Source organism: Carcharhinus amblyrhynchos, unplaced genomic scaffold (genome assembly GCF_965287045.1).
Source record: "Carcharhinus amblyrhynchos unplaced genomic scaffold, sCarAmb.v2.hapA chromosome_1216, whole genome shotgun sequence".
Classification (NCBI taxonomy): Eukaryota; Metazoa; Chordata; class Chondrichthyes; order Carcharhiniformes; family Carcharhinidae; genus Carcharhinus; species Carcharhinus amblyrhynchos.
The window spans coordinates 1-20000 of record NW_027650956.1 but is presented as its reverse complement, the minus strand read 5'-3'; the positions used below and the strand labels follow the sequence as shown (position 1 = coordinate 20000).

The 20000-nt window shown below is 55.9% G+C and overlaps 1 protein-coding gene across 1 annotated transcript in view; it reads left to right on the top strand.

Moving 5' to 3' along the window:
* The window catches only part of LOC145340628 (protein phosphatase 1 regulatory subunit 14B-like), an 18013-nt gene extending 3504 nt beyond the window's left edge, over positions 1-14509 (top strand). The window contains 3 exon segments of the mRNA XM_080185097.1: positions 11161-11244; positions 12800-12832; positions 14393-14509. Coding sequence (XP_080041223.1) covers positions 11161-11244; positions 12800-12832; positions 14393-14479 — 204 coding nt within the window. The 3' untranslated portion in view covers positions 14480-14509.
* The last annotated feature ends 5491 nt before the right edge of the window (positions 14510-20000 follow it).

The following is a 20000-nucleotide window of genomic DNA, read 5'->3' as shown; positions in this document are numbered from 1 at the left end:
CCTGCCATCCCAGGAATCAGCCTGGTAAACCTTCGCTGTGCTCTCTCTATAACAAGGACATCCTTCCTCAGATAAGGAGACTAAAACTACACACAATACTCCAGGTGTGGACTCACCAACGCCCTGTACAATTGCAGCAAAACATCCCGATCCCTGAACTCAAATCCTCTCACTCTGAAGGCCAACATACCATTTCCCTTCTTTACTGCCTGCTGTACCTGCGTGCTTACTCTCAGCGACTGATACACCAGGACTCCAAGGCTTCGCTGAGTATCCCCCTCTCTCGATTCCAGTAATTGCTCCCAGACTGGATAACCTCACATTTATCCACATTATGCTGCATCTGCCATGCAGATTCCCGCACACTCAGTCTGTCCACATCACACTGAAACATCTCTGCATCCTCCTCACAGCTCACCCTCCCACCCAACTCTGTATCACCTACAAATTTGGAGATAGTTCCCTCTTCCAGATCATTAATATATATAATGTGGAACAGTAGGGATCTTGTCACAGGATCCCTGCGGATCCCCACTAATCACTGACTGACCATCAGAAAGAGGCCCATTTATGCCAACTCTTTGTTTCCGATCTGCTAACCAGCTTTCTATCCATCTCAAGACATTCCCCGCAATCCCACGTCCTTCAACTTTACATTGGGGTGGCACAGTGGGTTAGCGCTGCTGCCTCACAGCGCCAGGGACCCAGGTTCGATTCCTGGCTCGGGTCACTGTCTGTATGGAGACGGCACATTCTCCCCATGTCTGCATGGGTTTCCTCCGTGCGCTCCGGTTTCCTCCCACAGTCCGAAAGATGTGCAGGTTAGGGAGATTGGCTGTCAGGGGGACTAGCTAGGGTAAATACAGGTGGTTATGGGGGCAGGGCTGGGTGGGATTGTGGTCAGTGCAGACTCGATGGGCCGAATGACCTCTTTCTGCGCGGTAGGGATTCTATGAATCTCACTCCCCCCACCTCCGTCTCGCTCGCTCCCTGCCCGACTCTCTCGCTCCCCCCTCTCCGAGAGGGACGGGAGAGAGAGCAAGAGGGGGAACGGGGAGAGAGGGGGACTGAGGGAGAGAAGGAGAGAGGGAGGGACAGAGAGAGAGAGAGGTGGAGGGGTTTGGGGAGGGAATTCCAGAGCTTAGGGCCTCCAGGCAGCTGAAGGCCCAGCCTTTTCTGCCTGTGCTGTCACTTTTAAGGATCTGTGGACCTGTACTCATAGAGTCATAGAGTTTACAGCAGGGAAACAGGCCCTTTGGCCCAACTTCTCCATGCTGCCCCCTTTTTTTTTAAACCTTCAAGCTAATCCCAATTGCCTGCATTTGGCCCATATCCCTCTATACCCATCGTACCCATGTAACTGTCTAAATGCTTCTTAAAAGACAAAATTGTACCCACCTCTACTACTGCCTCTGGCAGCTTGTTCCAGACACTCACCACCCTCTGTGTGAAACATTGCCCCTCTGGACACTTTTGTATCTCCCCTCTCACCTTAAACCTCTGCCCTCTAGCTTTAGACTCCCTACTTTGGGAAAAGATATTGACTATCTAGCTGATCTGTGCCCCTCATTATTTTATAGATCTCTATAAGATCACCCCTCAGCCTCCTACGCTCCAGAGAAAAAAGTCCCAGTCTATCCAGCCTCTCCTTATAACTCAAACCATCAAGTCCTGGTAGCATCATAGTAATCTTTTCTGCGCTCTTTCTAGTTAATAATATCCTTTCTATAATAGGGTGACCAGAACTGTACACAGCATTCCAAGTGTGTCCTTACCAATGTCTGTACAACTTCAACAAGACGTCCCAACTCCTGTATTCAATGTTCTAACCAATGAAACCAAGCATGCCGAATACCTTCTTCACCACTCTGTCCACCTGTGACTCCACTTTCAAGGATCGATGAACCTGTACCCCGAGAACCTGTACTCCCAGATCTCTCTCTGTGTCTCTATGCTCCTGATGGTTCTGCCATTTATTTTAGAGTTCCTCCTGAATTAGATCTACCAAAATGCATCACCTCACGTTTGTCTGGATTAAATTCCATCTGCCCATTTCTCCCCCCAATTTTCCAGCCTCTCTCTATCCGCTGTATTCTCTCTCAATCTTCATCACAACACGCAACTCCACCACTCTGAGTACCATCCACAAATCTTGCTCATCAGACCTGCTATATTTTTTTCCAAGTCATTTATAGATATTACAGACAGTAGCGGTCCCAGCACTGATCCCTGCGGAACACCACTAGCTACAGACCCCCATTCCGATAAACACCCTCCCACCGCTACCCTCTGTCGTCTGTGGCCAAGCTACCTAGTTCACCCCAGATCCCGTGAGATTTAATCTTCTGCATCAGCCTGCCATGAGGGACCTTGTCAAATGCCTTACTAAAGTCCATGTAGACAACATCCACAGTCCTTCCGTGGTTAGCACTGCTGCCTCACAGCTCGAGGGACCCGGGTTCGATTCCCGGCTCGGGTCACTGTCTGTGCAGAGTTTGCGCATTCTCCTGTGTCTGCGTGGGTTTCCCCGAGTGCTCTGGTTTCCTCCCACAGTCCAAAGATGTGTAGGTTAGGTGGATTGGCCATGCTAAAATTGCCTGGGATCCATAGTTAGAGGGATTAGTGGGTGTAATATGTAGGGGTATGGATAGGATTGTGTTCGGTGCAGACTCGATGGGCCGAAGGGCCTCTTCCTGTACTGTAGGGTTTCTATGATTCCCTCGTCAATCATTGTCACCTCCTCAAAAAAACTCAACTAAATAAGCCAGACATTATCTCCGTCATACAGAACCATGCCGCCTGTCAGTAATTAAACCAGGCAGTTCCAAAAGAGGCTGGAGGGGGTTACAGACATAGGGAGGGGGAGCGTAGGGGCTGGAGGGGGTTACAGAGATAGGGAGAGGGGTGTAGGGGCTGGAGGGGGTTACAGAGATAGGGAGGGGGAGCGTAGGGCTGGAGGGGTTACAGAGATAGGGAGGGGGGTGTAGGGGCTGGAGGAGGTTACAGAGATAGGGAGGGGGTGTAGGGGCTGGAGGAGGTTACAGAGATAGGGAAGGGGTGTAGGGGCTGGAGGAGGTTACAGAGATAGGGAGGGGGGTGTAGGGGCTGGAGGAGGTTACAGAGATAGGAGGGGTTGAGGAGGACTTCCTGAGTGGGTTTGGAAGATCCCACCACCCCCAAGGGAAGAAATGCAGCTCTATTTGCCCCTTGAGAAAGTTTATTTATTAGTGTCACAAGTAAAGCTTACATTAACACTGCAATGTAGTTGCTGTGAAATTCTCCTCGTTGCCACATCCGGCTCCTATTCTGGTCAATGAACCCTAACCAGCATGTGTGGGGGGGGGGGGAACCAGAGCACCTGGAGGAAACCCACGCAGACATGGGGAGAATGTGCAGACTCCACACAGACAGTGACCCAAGCCGGGAATCGAACCCGGGTCCCCTGGCGCTGAGAGGCAGCAGCGCTAACCAACTGTGCCACCCACCCAGAAGGTGGTGGGTGGGTCGCCATCTTGAACCCACTGCAGTCCCCGTGTGTGGTGTAGGTACACCCACAGTGCTGTTAGGGAGGGAGTTCCAGGATTTTGACCCCAGCCACAGTGAAGGAACGGCCGATATATTTCCCAGTCAGGATGGTGAGTGACTCGGAGGGGGAACTTGCAGGGGGTGGTGTTCCCCATGTGTCTGCTGGCCCTTGTCCTTCTAGATGGTAGAGGTGGTGGGTTTGGAAGGTGCTGTGGTCCCAACAGGAGCCATATTCGATTAGATTGGATTTATTATTGTCACGTGTATTGGGATACAGTGAAAAGTATTGTTTCTTGTGCGGCTATACAGACAAACCATACCGTTCATAGAGAAGGAAAGGAGAGAGTGCAGAATGTATTGTTACAGTCACAGCTAGGGTGTAGAGAAAGATCAACTTAATGTGAGGTAGGTCATAAGAACATAGAACATAGGAACATAAGAAATAGGAGCAGGAGTAGGCCATCTAGCCCTTCGAGCCTGCCCCGCCATTCAATAAGATCATGGCTGATCTGAAGTGGATCAGTTCCACTTTCCCGCTTTCTCCCCATAACCCTTAATTCCCCTGTCTATCAGAAACCTATCTACTTAAGGTATATTCAGTGAGGCAGCCTCCACCACTTCAATGGGCAGAGAATTCCAGAGATTCACCACCCTTTGAGTGAAGAAGTTCCTCCTCAACTCCGTTCTAAAACACCCCCCCTTATCTTGAGGCTGTGCACTCTAGTCCTACTGTCCTTTCTGAGTGGGAAGAATCTCTCTACCTCTACCCTACCCATCCCCTTCATAATCTTATACGTCTCTATAAGATCCCCCCTCATCCTTCTAAACTCCAACAAGTACAGACCCAGTCCTATTCAATCTCTCTTCATAGTCCAACCCCGTCATCTCCAGTATCAGCCTAGTGAACCTCCTCTGCACTCCCTCCAAGGCCAGTATATCCTTGTGCAAGTGCGGCGTCCAAAACTGCACACAGTACTCCAGCTGCGGCCTCACCAGTGCCCTGTACAGTTGCAGGAAGACCTCCCTACTTTTATATTCTACCCCCCTCGCTATGAAGGCCAGCATCCCATTCGCCTTCCTGATCACCTGCAGACTGGGTTTTTGCGACTCATGCACAAGGACCCCCAGTCCCTCTGCACCGTAGCATGCTGCAGCTTTTCGCCCTTTAAATAGTAGTCCTTCCTACTATTATTTCTGCCAAAGTGGATAACCTCAAAATTTGCTAACATTGTATTCCATCTGCCAGGTCCTCGCCCACTCGCTCAGCCTATCCAGATCCCTCTGCAGACTTTCCACACCCTCCGCGCAATTTGCTTTTCCACTCATCTTTGTGTCATCAGCAAATTTCGACACCATACACTCGGTTCCCTCCACCAGATCATCTATATAAATGGTAAATAGCTGAAGCCCCAGCACCGACCCCTGGGGCACCCCACTAGTCACCAACCGCCAATCCGAATAGCACCCATTGACCCCCACTCTCTGCCTCCTATTTGACAACCAATCCTCTATCCATGCTAACACCCTACCCCAACTCCATGCATCCTAACCTTCTGAAGCAACCCTTTTGTGCAGCACCTTATTTTGAAAATCTAGAAACACCACATCCACCGGTTCCCCTCTGTCTAACGCCATTCCAAAAGTCCATTCAAAAGTCTGACAGCAGCAGGGAAGAAGCTGTTCTTGAGTCGGTCGGTACGGGACCTCAGACTTTTGTATCTTTTTCCCGATGGAAGAAGGTGGAAGAGAGAAGGTCCGGGGTGCGTGGGGGGGTCCTTAATTATACTGGCTGCTTTTCCCGGGACAGTGCGAAGTGTAGACAGAGTCAATGGATGGGAGGTTGGTTTGTGTGATGGGATTGGGCTACATTCACCACCCTTTTGTAGGTTTACTGTGTAAGATGAGGCGGGGTGGGGGGGGAGGGGGGGGTCGTCAGGAGTGGGGGTCTCTATGTGTCTTAATTTGAGGGGGAGGATGGAGGGGAGAAGGAGGGAGAATGCCAGTGAGGAAACCACATCTGCCTTTCCCAAATAAACCGAAGCCTACGGCTCCCATCTGACAGTGAACCAGCCTCGGAGGAGGGAGGGAGGGAGGGAGAGACGGCGAGGGAGGGAGGGAGAGACGGCGAGGGAGGGAGGGAGAGAAGGCGAGGGAGGGAGGGAGAGACGGCGAGGGAGGGAGGGAGAGACGGCGAGAGAGGGAGGGAGAGGGAGAGAGAGAGAGACACACACACAGAGGGACGGGGAGCGAGGCAGACAGGGTGACAGCTGGAGTCTGGATCCCGGGGGGGTGGGGATGGGGGTGGGGGGGTGATGTAATATGTTTATCTCGATGTTAATCCTCTCAGTGACTCCACTGGTGAACTAATCCTCACTCTGCACATCACCTGGTAATCCAGGTCAGCCCTGAGAGCGGGTGGGGGGGTACAGAGACCACCCTGAGCGCCCTGGCACTGGGGGGGGGGGGGCCTGACACCAGGGGGGTGGAGTACAGAGACCACCCTGAGCGCCTTGGCACTGGGGGACCCTCACACAGAGTTCCCAACCGACTCCAAACTCCAGCCCGAGTCTCCCTCCCACACACTCAGTGTCAGACCCACCGAGAGCTTCCAGCATTCTCCGCCCGCGTTCCTGACCCCCCGCTATTCCTTCACCCTCTCTCCCTTTCCCATTCACATTCCCTCTCTCCATATCTCACCCTCCCCTTCCGTATTTCATCCTGTCCTCAGGTTCAGCTCTCAGCATATCCTACACGGGGCAAATGGCTCGCGCTGTGGGAGGGTCGGTGCTGAGGGAGCGCCGCACTGTGGGAGGGTCGGTGCCGGAGGGAGCGCCGCACTGTGGGAGGGTCGGTGCCGAGGGAGCGCCACACTGTGGGAGGGTCGGTGCCGAGGGAGCGCCGCACTGTGGGAGGGTCGGTGCCGAGGGAGCGCCGCACTGCGGGAGGGTCGGTGCCGAGGGAGCGCTGCACTGTGGGGGGTCGGTGCCGAGGGAGCGCCGCACTGTGGGAGGGTCGGTGCCGAGGGAGCGCCGCACTGTGGGAGGGTCGGTGCCGAGGGAGCGCCGCACTGTGGGAGGGTCGGTGCCGAGGGAGCCCCGCACTGTGGGAGGGTCGGTGCCCGAGGGAGCCCCGCACTGTGGGAGGGTCGGTGCCGAGGGAGCCCCGCACTGTGGGAGGGTCGGTGGCCGAGGGAGCCCCGCACTGTGGGAGGGTCGGTGCCGAGGGAGCCCCGCACTTTGGGAGGGTCGGTGCCGAGGGAGCGCCGCACTGTGGGAGGGTCGGTGCCGAGGGAGCGCCGCACTGTGGGAGGGTCGGTGCCGAGGGAGCGCCGCACTGTGGGAGGGTCGGTGCAGAGGGAGCCCGCACTGTGGGAGGGTCGGTGCCGAGGGAGCGCCGCACTGTGGGAGGGTCGGTGCCGAGGGAGCGCCGCACTGTGGGAGGGTCGGTGCCGAGGGAGCGCCGCACTGTGGGAGGGTCGGTGCCGAGGGGCGCCGCACTGTGGGAGGGTCGGTGCCGAGGGCGCGCCGCACTGTGGGAGGGTCGGTGCCGAGGGAGCGCCGCACTGTGGGAGGGTCGGTGCCGAGGGAGCGCCGCACTGTGGGAGGGTCGGTGCCGAGGGAGCGCCGCACTGTGGGAGGGTCGGTGCCGAGGGAGCGCCGCACTGTGGGAGGGTCGGTGCCGAGGGAGCGCCGCACTGTGGGAGGGTCGGTGCCGAGGGAGCGCCGCGCTGTGGGAGGGTCGGTGCCGAGGGCGGCGCGCTGTGGGAGGGTCGGTGCCGAGGGAGCGCCGCGCTGTGGGAGGGTCGGTGCCGAGGGAGCCGCCGCGCTGTGGGAGGGTCGGTGCCGAGGGAGCGCCGCGCTGTGGGAGGGTCGGTGCCGAGGGAGCGCCGCGCTGTGGGAGGGTCGGTGCCGAGGGAGCGCCGCACTGTGGGAGGGTCGGTGCCGAGGGAGCGCCGCACTGTGGGAGGGTCGGTGCTGAGGGAGCGCCGCACTGTGGGAGGGTCGGTGCTGAGGGAGCGCCGCACTGTGGGAGGGTCGGTGCTGAGGGAGCGCCGCACTGTGGAAGGGTCGGTGCTGAGGGAGCGCCGCACTGTGGGAGGGTCGGTGCTGAGGGAGCGCCGCACTGTGGGGTACTGAGTCACCCACACGTTGCAGGAAGGTGTCAGGCTTCAATCTCGGCCTGCTGCTCCGATCTTGCTAAATTGTAACCTGCAGGAAATGTGTTTAAAGCAACAATAAACTTGTCTGTTGTCAGCGGAAGGAAGTATCTGGTTAGACTCCAGGCTGTAGGCCTGCCCGGGGACCTCCAGCACTCTCTCAACAATCCTCTGCATTCATCTAACGCCAGTGTTCCGAGGGCCTTGACAGGGGAGTCAGACCACAACTAAACACCGAGATGCTGGAATCCCAAACAAAACAAGAAATACTGGAAAATCTCAGCGGGTCTGACAGCATCTGTAGAGAATAGAGCCAATGTCTGGAGCCCAGATGAGCCTTTTCCAGGGGAATCTGATTCCCCAGTTACACTGGGAGATAGCAGGGACATGCAACTGTGTCAGAGAGGTCGGAGATAAGGAGTGTCTTAAAGGAGAGAGACAGAGGGAGAGGCAGAGAGAGAGGAACAGACAGAGAGAGACAGAGGCAGAGAGAGAGAGATAGACAGACAGACAGACAGAGAGAGGTGGAGAGATTTCGGGAGGGAATTCCAGAGCTTAGGGCCCCCCGGCAGCTGAAGGCACGGGCTGCCAATGGTGGAGATTACAGAGATAGGGAGGGGGTGTAGGGCTGGAGGGGGTTACAGAGATAGGGAGGGGGGTGTAGGGGGCTGGAGGGGGTTACAGAGATAGGGAGGGGGGTGTAGGGGGCTGGAAGGGGTTACAGAGATAGGGAGGGGGGTGTAGGGGCTGGAGGGGGTTACAGAGATAGGGAGGGGGTGTAGGGGGCTGGAAGGGGTTACAGAGATAGGGAGGGGGGTCGGGGCTGGAGGGGGTTACAGAGATGGGGAGGGTGGTATAGGGGCTGGAGGAGGTTACAGAGATGGGGAGGAGGGTGTAGGGGGCTGGAGGGGGTTACAGAGATAGGGAGGGGGGTGTAGGGGGCTGGAGGGGGTTACAGAGATAGGGAGGGGGTGTAGGGGGCTGGAGGGGGTTACAGAGATAGGGAGGAGGGTGTAGGGGGCTGGAAGGGGTTACAGAGATAGGGAGGAGGGTGTATTGGACAAGGGTGATACTGCCTTGTTTCTCTGTTGCTCCTGCAGTCAGGAACTCTGTAGTTTTTGGGGGACCAGTGCAGCTGGGATCTTGCTGTGCACCAGTTGGGAGTTCCAATTCTGTCAGCACTTACAGAGAAGCAATTAACACGTTTCCTGTAAGGTCCGTTCCCCGGGGATTGCGAGAGAACCGTATCGCACTGGGGAGAGAGAGACAGAGAGACACAAATTGCTTCTTAAAGAAGATCTGAGGCAGCGATTATAATCTAAACTACTTCATGGCACGCCCTTGGCTCCAGGGGCACAGATCCGATTCACTCGGATTCCCTGTACTGTTTGGCGCTGTCACCCCCTGGGGCGTTGGGGGGGGGCGGGGGGAGAGAACAGCCAGTTTCTAAAACTGGCCAATCCTGTTTAACACACAGACACAACACACCACACAGGGGAGGAACTGTCTCATCGCGTGTTATCACAGCGAGGCAAGGGAAGGGTGTTCTCGATACACTCCGATTCTGTTACTCAGAACGAGGCCATTCGGCCCATCGAGCTGGCGCTGACTGCCCCCTGAGGGAGCATCCCATCCAGGCCCCAACCCCACCCATTTACCCCACCAATCCTCCAACCCTAAGGGGCAATTTGGCACGGCCAATCCATCTAACCTCAGCACCGACCCTCCCACAGCGCGGCGCTCCTCGGCACTGACCCTCCCACAGTGCGGCGCTCCCTCAGCACCGACCCTCCACAGTGCGGCGCTCCCTCGGCACCGACCTCCCACAGTGCGGCGCTCCCTCAGCACCGACCCTCCCACAGTGCGGCGCTCCCTCAGCACCGACCCTCCCACAGTGCGGCGCTCCCTCAGCACCGACCCTCCCACAGTGCGGCGCTCCCTCGGCACCGACCCTCCCGCAGTGCGGCGCTCCCTCAGCACTGACCCTCCCACAGTGCGGCGCTCCCTCAGCACTGACCCTCCCACAGTGCGGCGCTCCCTCGGCACCGACCCTCCCACAGTGCGGCGCTCCCTCAGCACCGACCCTCCCACAGTGCGGCACTCCCTCAGCACCGACCCTCCCACAGTGCGGGCGCTCCCTCGGCACCGACCCTCCCACAGTGCGGCACTGCCTCTGACAAGGGGAGGGTCACTGGATTGTGGGTGTTGCATGTCTGGGGTGTGGTGTTGGGGCATTGATGTGCAGACTCAGGGCTGGAACTGATTGTTAATTGGTTCAATGCGGTTGGGGCAGAGGGGTTATGAATCTGTCATTGAACAACTGGAACTGGATGGATAGCAGATGGAGTTTAATTTAGATAAATGCGAGGTGATGCATTTTGGTCGACTGAACCAGGGCAGGACTTAGTTAATGGTAGGGTGTTGGGGAGAGTTACAGAACAAAGAGATCTAGGGGTACAGGTTCATCGCTCCTTGAAAGTGGAGTCACAGGTGGACAGAGTGGTGAAGAAGGTATTCAGCATACTTGGTTTCATCGGTCAGAACATTGAATACAGGAGTTGGGACGTCTTGTTGAAGTTGGACAAGACATTGGTAAGGACACACTTGGAATACTGTGTACAGTTCTGGTCACCCTATTATAGAAAGGATATTATTAAACTAGAAAGAGTGCAGAAAAGATTTACTAGGATGCTACTGGGACTTGATGGATTGAGTTATAAGGAGAGGCTGGATAGACTGGGACTTTTTCCTCTGGAATGTAGGAGGCTGAGGGGTGATCTTATAGAGGTCTATAAAATAATGAGGGACACAGATCAGCGAGATAGTCAATATCTTTTCCCAAAGGTAGGGGAGTCTAAAACTAGAGGGTATAGGTTTAAGGTGAGAGGGGAGAGATACAAAAGGATCCAGAGGGGCAATTTTTTCACACAGAGGGTGGTGAGTGTCTGGAACGAGCTGCCAGAGGGAGTAGTAGAGGCGGGTACAATTTTGCCTTTGGCACAGTGGGTTGTCGCTGCTGCCTCAGAGCGCCAGGGATCCGGGTCCGATTCCCGGCTCGGGTCACTGTCTGTGTGGAGTTTGCACGTTCTCCCCGTGTCTACGTGGGTTTCCTCCCACAGTCCAAACGACGTGCTGGTTAGGGTGGATCGGTCGTGCTAAATTGCCCCTCAGTGTCGGGGGATTAACGGGGTAAGTATGTGGGGTTATGGGGTTGGCGTCTGGGTGGGATTGCAGTCGGTGCTGACTCGATGGGCTGAATGGCCTCCTTCTGCACTGTAGGGATTTTCATAGAATTATAGAAAGCGTTTAGACAGTTCCATGGGTAAGATGGGTATAGAGGGATATGGGCCAAACGCGGGCAATTGGGATTAGCTTAGGGATTTAAAAGAAGAGGGCCGGCATGGGGAAGTTGGGCCAAAGGGCCTGTTTCCCTGCTGTAAACCTGGATGTGTCTAACTGATGATTTGAATGTTTTGCAGGAAGAGGCGATCCCAGAATTGGAGATCGACGTTGATGAGCTTCTTGACTTAGAAAGTGAGGAGGAGCGGGCGGCACGAGTGAAGGTGAGGAGCTTACTTCCCCATCCCTGGGACACGGGTGTCGCTGGCTGGACCAGCATTTATTGCCCGCCCCTAGTTGCCCCTTGGAGGGGCAGGTGAGAGTCACCCACATTGCTGTGGCTCTGGGAGTCACATGTAGGCCAGACCGGGGTAAGGACAGCAGATTTCCTTCCCTAAAGGGAACCGGATGGGTTTTTCCCACAATGGGTTATCAGTAGATTCTTAGAACCATAGAAAGTTACAGCTCAGAAACAGGCCATTTGGCCCTTCTTGTCTGTGCTGAACCATTTTTTTGCCCAGTCCCACTGACCTGCCCTTGGACCATATCCCCCCACACCCCTCTCATCCATGAACCCATCCAAGTTTCTCTTAAATGTTAAAAGTGACCCCGCATTTATCCGGCAGCTCATTCCACACTCCCACCACTCACCGTGTGAAGAAACCCCCCCTAATATTCCCTTTAAACCTTTCCCCTTTCACCCTGAACCCTCTGGTTTTTTTCCCTCCCCTAGCCTCAGTGGGAAAAGCCCTGTTTGCATTCACTCTATCTATACCCATCTCACCTTATGCACCTCTATCAAATCTCCCCTCATTCTCCAGGGAATAAAGTCCTAACCTATTCAATCTCTCTCTGTAACTCAGTTTCTCAAGTCCCGGCAACATCCCTGTGAGCCTTCTCTGCACTCTCTCAACCTTATTTACATCCTTCCTGTAATTAGGTGACCAAAACTGTACACAATTCTCTAAATTTGGCCTCACCAATGCCTTATACAACCTCACCATAACATTCCAACTCTTATACTCAATACTTGGATTTATAAAGACCAATGTTCCAAAAGCACTCTTTACAACCCTATCCACCTGTGACGCCACTTTTAGGGAATTCTGTATCTGTATTCCCAGATCCCTCTGTTCTACTGCACTCTTCAGAGTCCTACCATTTAGCCTGTACGTTCTACTTTGGCTTGTCCTTCCAAAGTGCAATACCTCACACTTGTCTGCATTAAACCCCATCTGCCATTTTCAGCCCATTTTTCTAGCTGGTCCAAATCCCTCTGCGAGCTTCCTCGCCGTCCACTACGCCTCCAACCTTTGTATCATCGGTTGATTCTTAATCCCAGATATTGTTTCTTGAATTCAAATTCCACCGTGTGCCGTGGGGCGGGATTCGAACCCCGGGTCCCCCAGAACATTAGCTGGGTTCTGGGTCAATAGTCTAGTGATAATCCTATTGGGTTATTGCTTTCCCCGTGATCGGATCCTTGCAAATGACCTGGGCCTCAATCGAGGGCCTGAGTTCACTCTCCCGCGGCCTAGTCGAGCTCCCACTGCCGGGGCCTGCCCGAGCCCCCCTCCCCCTGGGGCCTACAAGGGCGGACGCTCGCCTGAGGGGATGGGATAGGAGATACTGGACTGTTCGATTCTGGGACAGGGGCTCTTCGTGACGAAGGAATCCCCGGGGCCTCTTTGTGTCTGGACACTGAGAGAATTCGGTCTCACCCCCCCACCCCCACCCCGTCTCCCACGCAGTAACCAGTCTTCCTCTTTTCTGTTCCAGGAACTGCTCATCGAATGTTACAAGCCGACTGACGTGAGTACCCATGGCGGGGGCCGCCAATTTCCAAAAAACTGGAGGGGGGGAGCAAGAAGTAGGCCATTCGGCCCCACAAGTCAGCTGCCCTCCCCCTGTTCATTGACATTGTCTCTGACCGAATACTGTCCCAAATTCCTCTTCGATCGTAGGAGGCCATTCGGCCCATCGAGTCTGCACCAACCACAATCCCATCTAGGCCCTAACCCATAACCAATATATTAACCCTGCTAATCCCCCTGACACTAAGGGGCAATTTATCATGGCCAATCCACCTAACCCGCACATCTTTGGACACTAAGGGGCAATTTATCATGGCCAATCCATCTAACCCGCACATCTTTGGACACTAAGGGACAATTTAGCATGGCCAATCCACCTAACCTATCTTTGGACATCTTTGGACACTAAGGGGCAATTTATCATGGCCAATCCACCTAACCTGCACATCTTTGGACACTAAGGGCAATTTAGCATGGCCAATCCACCTAACCTGCACATCTTTGGACACTAAGGGACAATTTAGCATGGCCAATCCACCTAACCCGCACATCTTTGGACACTAAGGGGCAATTTAGCATGGCCAATCCACCTAACCTGCACATCTTTGGACACTAAGGGGCAATTTAGCATGGCCAATCCACCTAACCTGCACATCTTTGGACACTAAGGGACAATTTAGCATGGCCAATCCACCTAACCCGCACATCTTTGGACACTAAGGGGCAATTTAGCATGGCCAATCCACCTAACCTATCTTTGGACATCTTTGGACACTAAGGGACAATTTAGCACGGCCAATCCCCCTAACCTACACATCTTTGGACACTAAGGGACAATTTAGCATGGCCAATCCACCTAACCTATCTTTGGACATCTTTGGACACTAAGGGACAATTTAGCACGGCCAATCCCCCATAACCTACACATCTTTGGACACTAAGGGACAATTTAGCACGGCCAATCCACCCTAACCTGCACATCTTTGGACACTAAGGGGCAATTTAGCATGGCCAATCCACCTAACCTGCACATCTTTGGACACTAAGGGGCAATTTAGCATGGCCAATCCACCTAACCTGCACATCTTTGGACACTAAGGACAATTTAGCACGGCCAATCCACCTAACCTGCACATCTTTGGACACTAAGGGACAATTTAGCATGGCCAATCCACCTAACCTGCACATCTTTGGACACTAAGGACAATTTAGCATGGCCAATCCACCCTAACCTGCACATCTTTGGACACTAAGGGACAATTTAGCATGGCCAATCCACCCTAACCCACACATCTTTCGGACTGTGGGAAGAAACCGGAGCACCCGGAGGAACCCATGCAGACACGGGGAGAAGGCGCAGCCTCTGCACAGTCAGTGCTGGGAATCGAACCTCGGTCCCTGGCGCTGTGAGGCAGCGGTGCCACCATGCCCGCCCCCCCACCGGCTTTAAGTACCCGAACAGGTGCCGGAGTGTGGCCAACTGGGGGATTTTCACAGTAACTTCACTGCGGTGTTAATAAACTTTTGTCTAAAAGTTTCTCTCTCTCTCTCTCTCCAGGAGTTTGTGAAGGAATTACTGGAGAAGATACGAGGAATGCAGAAACTCAACACTCCCAACAAGTTCAGCCCACACCAGAGCAAGTGACCAGGCCCTCGGACATCGGAGCGGGGAAGGGTGGGGTGGGGGTGGGGGGGGGGAGGGGGAGGGGTGGGGGGGGGAGAGGGCAGCTCCCGGGAGCGCGGGGAGTGGAACGGGGGCTGTGCGCAGCGGAGGGTGGGGGTGGGCGGACACAGAGAAAGGGTCGGTGTGGTGGGGTAGGGTGGGGGGGGGGGGGGGGGGGAGGAGTGGGGGAATTACTAGCCCCGCAGGGCCTGGGGCCTTTGACAAGAGACAGAAAGAGAGGAGAGGTGAATGGCGAACCGATGCTCTCCCCTCTCCCTCCGGGACAAATTCCTTTAAAATCCTCCCCCTCCCCCTGCCCAGCCTGGGAAGGAACACAGGAAGGCAGCCATGTTGCAGCCTTGGCCTTCCAGGCCTCTCCTTTCTCACCTCCCCCCCCCCCAACCCCGTCCCGCGTGCGCAGGGGGTTTTGGGGGTTCGGCGGGGGGGGGGGGGGGGGGGAAACGTTTCTTATTTTACTTTTCTCGGTTTCAAAAATGTAAAAAAAACTGCTGTTTTTTTTAATTGAGGATGAATTAAAAGGCGCTTTTTACAGAAACGTAACAGACACCGGTGGGGAACCACTGGCCCGTTTCTCTGTCGCCTCGAGTTCTTGACTAGGCCGTGCGGCGGGTAAGCCGGGAGCCGGTGGGGGGCGGGGGGGGGCAGTTTCAGCACGGTTTCCCAGGGCGGCGACGGTCACCCTCGCCTCAAGCCACAGTGTAGATCCGTGGTAGGCCAGAGTGAAGCCTAGGCCAAAGCCTGAGGCCTACACCTCCTAATCTAGGCTAGGCCGAAGCCTGGGCTTTACACCTCCTAATCTAGGCTAGGATGAAGCCTGAGGCCTACACCTCCTAATCCAGGCTAGGCCAAAGCTGAGGCCTACACCTCCTAATCTAGGCTAGGCCGAAGCCTGGGGTTTACACCACCTAATCTAGGCTAGGCCAAAGCCTGGGCCCACACCTCCTAATCTAGGCTAGGCCAAAGCCTGAGGCCTACACCTCCTAATCTAGGCTAGGCCGAAGCCTGGGGTTTACACCACCAAATCTAGGCTAGGCCAAAGCCTGGGGCCTACACCTCCTAATCTAGACTAGGACGAAGCCTGGGTCCTAGCCCTAATTGAGCTCTGTGGTTAGCACTGCTGCCTCACAGCGCCAGGGACCCGGGGTCGATTCCCAGCTCGGGTCACTGTCTGTGTGAAGTCTGCACACTCTCCCCGTGTCTGCGTGGGATTCCTCCACAGTCTGAAAGATGTGCGGGTTAGAGTGCTAAATTCTCCCTCAGTGTAACCCGAACAGGCACCGGAGTGTGGGGACTGGGGGATTTTCACAGTAACTTCATTGCAGTATTAATGTAAGCCTTACTTGTGACTAATAATAAAGCTTTATTTAGGCTAGGCCAAAGCCTGGGGACTACACTTCCTAATTTCAGCTGGGCTAAATGCCGGGGCCTATACCACCTAATCTAGGCTCGATCCAAGACTGAGGCCTATGCCAAACCTTTGAACTCCCAAATCTCAACTAGGCCAAAGCCTTGGGGGCTACACACACAAATCTCAACTAGGCCAAAGGCCTGAGGCCTAAGAGCACCAAATCTCAGCTAGGCTAAAGCCTGGGGCCTAATAACATCAAATCTTGGCCAGGCCAAAGCCTGGAATCTGCAATGCTATATAAGACCAACAGAAAGAGGGTGAGTGGTGGGTACTGTTGGGAACTGGATATTTAATTTTGTACTTGAAGAGTCTTCTAAGTATCCGGTAAAAACAGTTTGAGGGAGGAAAAGTCGGCCACCCTCCCTTTCTCTGGGGGCGGAAGGCCTATCGTTGGAGGGGGGGGGAGAGGGAGGAGGGTAAAGAGGAAGAGAAACCACAGGAGCCCATCCTTCTAGGCGAGCAGCAATTCGACCAAGTGCGGCACACACACCAGGCAGAGCCCACGGGGCCTTGGCAGCGTGGGAAGGAAGGCCGGGTTCGAACAGGAGGCCGCGGGATCGCGGGGACCCGGATTTCTCACGCTGCAACACATTCGAGGAACTTGTGGAGGGGGAGGACGGGTTTGCAAGGACAGAGTTTGAGAGTTGTTCTAAACGGGGTTGATGTGAGTTAGAGAAACGGGGCCACAGCGGGAGGCTGTTCCTAACATAAACTAACGGGGCAAAGTATCTGCTGCTCCCCCCCCTCCCAACTATCTCTGTAACCTCCTCCAGCCCCTACACCCCTCCCTATCTCTGTAACCTCCTCCAGCCCTACACCCCCTCCCTATCTCTGTAACCTCCTCCAGCCCCTACACCCCCCTCCCTATCTCTGTAACCTCCTCCAGACCCCTACACTCCCTCCCTATCTCTGTAACCTCCTCCAACCCCCTACACCCCCTCCCTATCTCTGTAACCTCCTCCAGCCCCCTACACCCCTCCCTATCTCTGTAACCTCCTCCAGCCCCTACACCCCCTCCCTATCTCTGTAACCTCCTCCAGCCCCTACACCCCCTCCCTATCTCTGTAACCTCCTCCAGCCCCTACACCCCCTCCCTATCTCTGTAACCTCCTCCAGCCCCTACACCCCCTCCCTATCTCTGTAACCTCCTCCAGCCCCTACACCCCCTCCCTATCTCTGTAACCCTCCTCCAGCCCCTACACCCCCTCCCTATCTCTGTAACCTCCTCCAGCCCCTACACCCCTCCCTATCTCTGTAACCTCCTCCAGTCCTACACCCCCTCCCTATCTCTGTAACCTCCTCCAGCCCCGACACCCCCTCCCTATCTCTGTAACCTCCTCCAGTCCCTACACCCCCTCCCTATCTCTGTAACCTCCTCCAGTCCCTACACCCCCTCCCTATCTCTGTAACCTCCTCCAGCCCGACACCCCCTCCCTATCTCTGTAACCTCCTCCAGTCCCTACACCCCCTCCCTATCTCTGTAACCTCCTCCAGCCCCTACACTCCCTCCCTATCTCTGTAACCCCCTCCAGTCCCTACACCCCCTCCCTATCTCTGGTAACCTCCTCCAGTCCCTACACCCCCTCCCCGATCTCTGTAACCTCCTCCAGTCCCTACACCCCCACCCTATCTCTGTAACCCCCTCCAGCCCCTACACCCCTCCCTATCTCTGTAACCTCCTCCAGCCCCCTCCCTATCTCTGTAACCCCCTCCAGTCCCTACACCCCCTCCCTATCTCTGTAACCCCCCTCCAGTCCCTACACCCCCTCCCTATCTCTGTAACCTCCTCCAGCCCCTACACCCCCTCCCTATCTCTGTAACCTCCTCCAGCCCCCTCCCTATCTCTGTAACCCCCTCCAGTCCCTACACCCCCTCCCTATCTCTGTAACCTCCTCCAGACCCCTACACTCCCTCCCTATCTCTGTAACCTCCTCCAGCCCCTACACCCCCTCTCTATCTCTGTAACCCCCTCCAGCCCCCTACGCCCCCTCCCTATCTCTGTAACCCCCTCCAGTCCCTACACCCCCTCCCTATCTCTGTAACCTCCTCCAGCCCCCTCCCTATCTCTGTAACCCTCCTCCAGCCCCTACACCCCCTCCCTATATCTGTAACCTCCTCCAGACCCCTACACTCCCTCCCTATCTCTGTAACCTCCTCCAGCCCCTACACCCCCTCCCTATCTCTGTAACCTCCTCCAGCCCCTACACCCCCTCCCTATCTCTGTATCCTCCTCCAGCCCCCTCCCTAGCTCTGTAACCCTCCTCCAGTCCCTACACCCCCTCCCTATCTCTGTAACCTCCTCCAGCCCCTACACCCCTCCCTATCTCTGTAACCCTCCTCCAGCCCCTACACCCCCTCCCTATCTCTGTAACCTCCTCCAGACCCCTACACTCCCTCCCTATCTCTGTAACCTCCTCCAGCCCCTACACCCCCTCCCTATCTCTGTAACCTCCTCCAGCCCTACACCCCCTCCCTATCTCTGTAACCTCCTCCAGCCCCCTCCCTATCTCTGTAACCCCCTCCAGTCCTACACCCCCTCCCTATCTCTGTAACCTCCTCCAGACCCCTACACTCCCTCCCTATCTCTGTAACCTCCTCCAGCCCCTACACCCCCTCCCTATCTCTGTAACCCTCCTCCAGTCCCTACACCCCCTCCCTATCTCTGTAACCTCCTCCAGCCCCTACACCCCCTCCCTATCTCTGTAACCCCCTCCAGCCCCCTACACCCCCTCCCTATCTCTGTAACCCCCTCCAGCCCCCTACACCCCCTCTCTATCTCTGTAACCCCCTCCAGCCCCCTACGCCCCCTCCCTATCTCTGTAACCCCCTCCAGTCCCTACACCCCCTCCCTATCTCTGTAACCCCCTCCAGCCCCCTCCCTATCTCTGTAACCCTCCTCCAGCCCCCACACCCCCTCCCTATCCCTATAATCTCCGCCATTGGCGGCCGTGCCTTCAGCTGCCTGGGGGGGCCCTAAGCTCTGGAATTCCCTCCTAAACCTCTGCACCTCTTTCTCTCTCCCCCTCTCCCTCCTTCTGCCCCTTTTTCTCTCTCTGTCTGTCTCTCTCTTTCTCCCTTAAGATGCTCCTTAACTCCGAGCTTTTGTTCCCCTGTCCCTGATACCTCCCAGTGTGGCTGGGGTCAGGTTCTGTCTGACTGACGCCCCTGTGAAGCCCTGGTGGTCGATTTACTGTGTAGCAGGCGCTAGATAAATGCGTTCCAGGCATTGTGCCTGATCCCAGAACCTTCAGACTGTGCGGCGGGGAGAGACAGAGACACTGAGATTGAATATAATGCACAGGAACAGGAGGAGGCCATTCAGGCCCTCTCTCCCTCAGCCTGTTACACAGGAGGAGGCCATTCAGCCCCTCTCCTCCAGCCTGTTACACAGGAGGAGGCCATTCAGCCCCTCTCCTCCAGCCTGTTCTCCCCAGCAGATCGGGTTAAATCCACATGCCTCAAACTCAGGGTTGTGGGGGGTGGGGGAGAAGCAGATGAAGGATATGAAAGGTATGAGGGAGCGGGTGGTGGGGGGGGGGGGAGAGAGGGTATTGTTCCAGAACAGCAGCTGCTGTGTAAAAAATGGAATCTGACTCTCGCCCGGAGGAACTGCAGAGCTGACAAGTGTGAGGGTCAAACAACATTCCTGACAAGTGTCACGGCACGGGGGGGGAATGGGGGGGAGAGGAGGGGGGAGGGGAATGGGGGGAGGGAGGGGGAGGGGAATGGGGGGAGAGGAGGGGGGAGGGGAATGGGGGGGAGAGGAATGGGGGGAGGGGAATGGGGGGGAGGGGAATGGGGGGAGGGGAATGGGGGGAGGGATGGGGGGAGAGGGAGAGGGGAGGGGAATGGGGGGAGAGGAGGGGGGAGGGGAATGGGGGGGAGGGAGGGGGGAGGGGAATGGGGGGAGAGGAGGGGGGAGGGGAATGGGGGGGAGAGGAGGGGAGGGGAGGGAATGGGGGGGAGGAGGAGGGGGGAGGGGAATGGGGGGGAGGGAATGGTGGGGAGAGGAATGGGGGGGAGAGGAGGGGGGGGAGGGGAATGGGGGGGAGAGGAGGGGGGAGAATGAGGGGG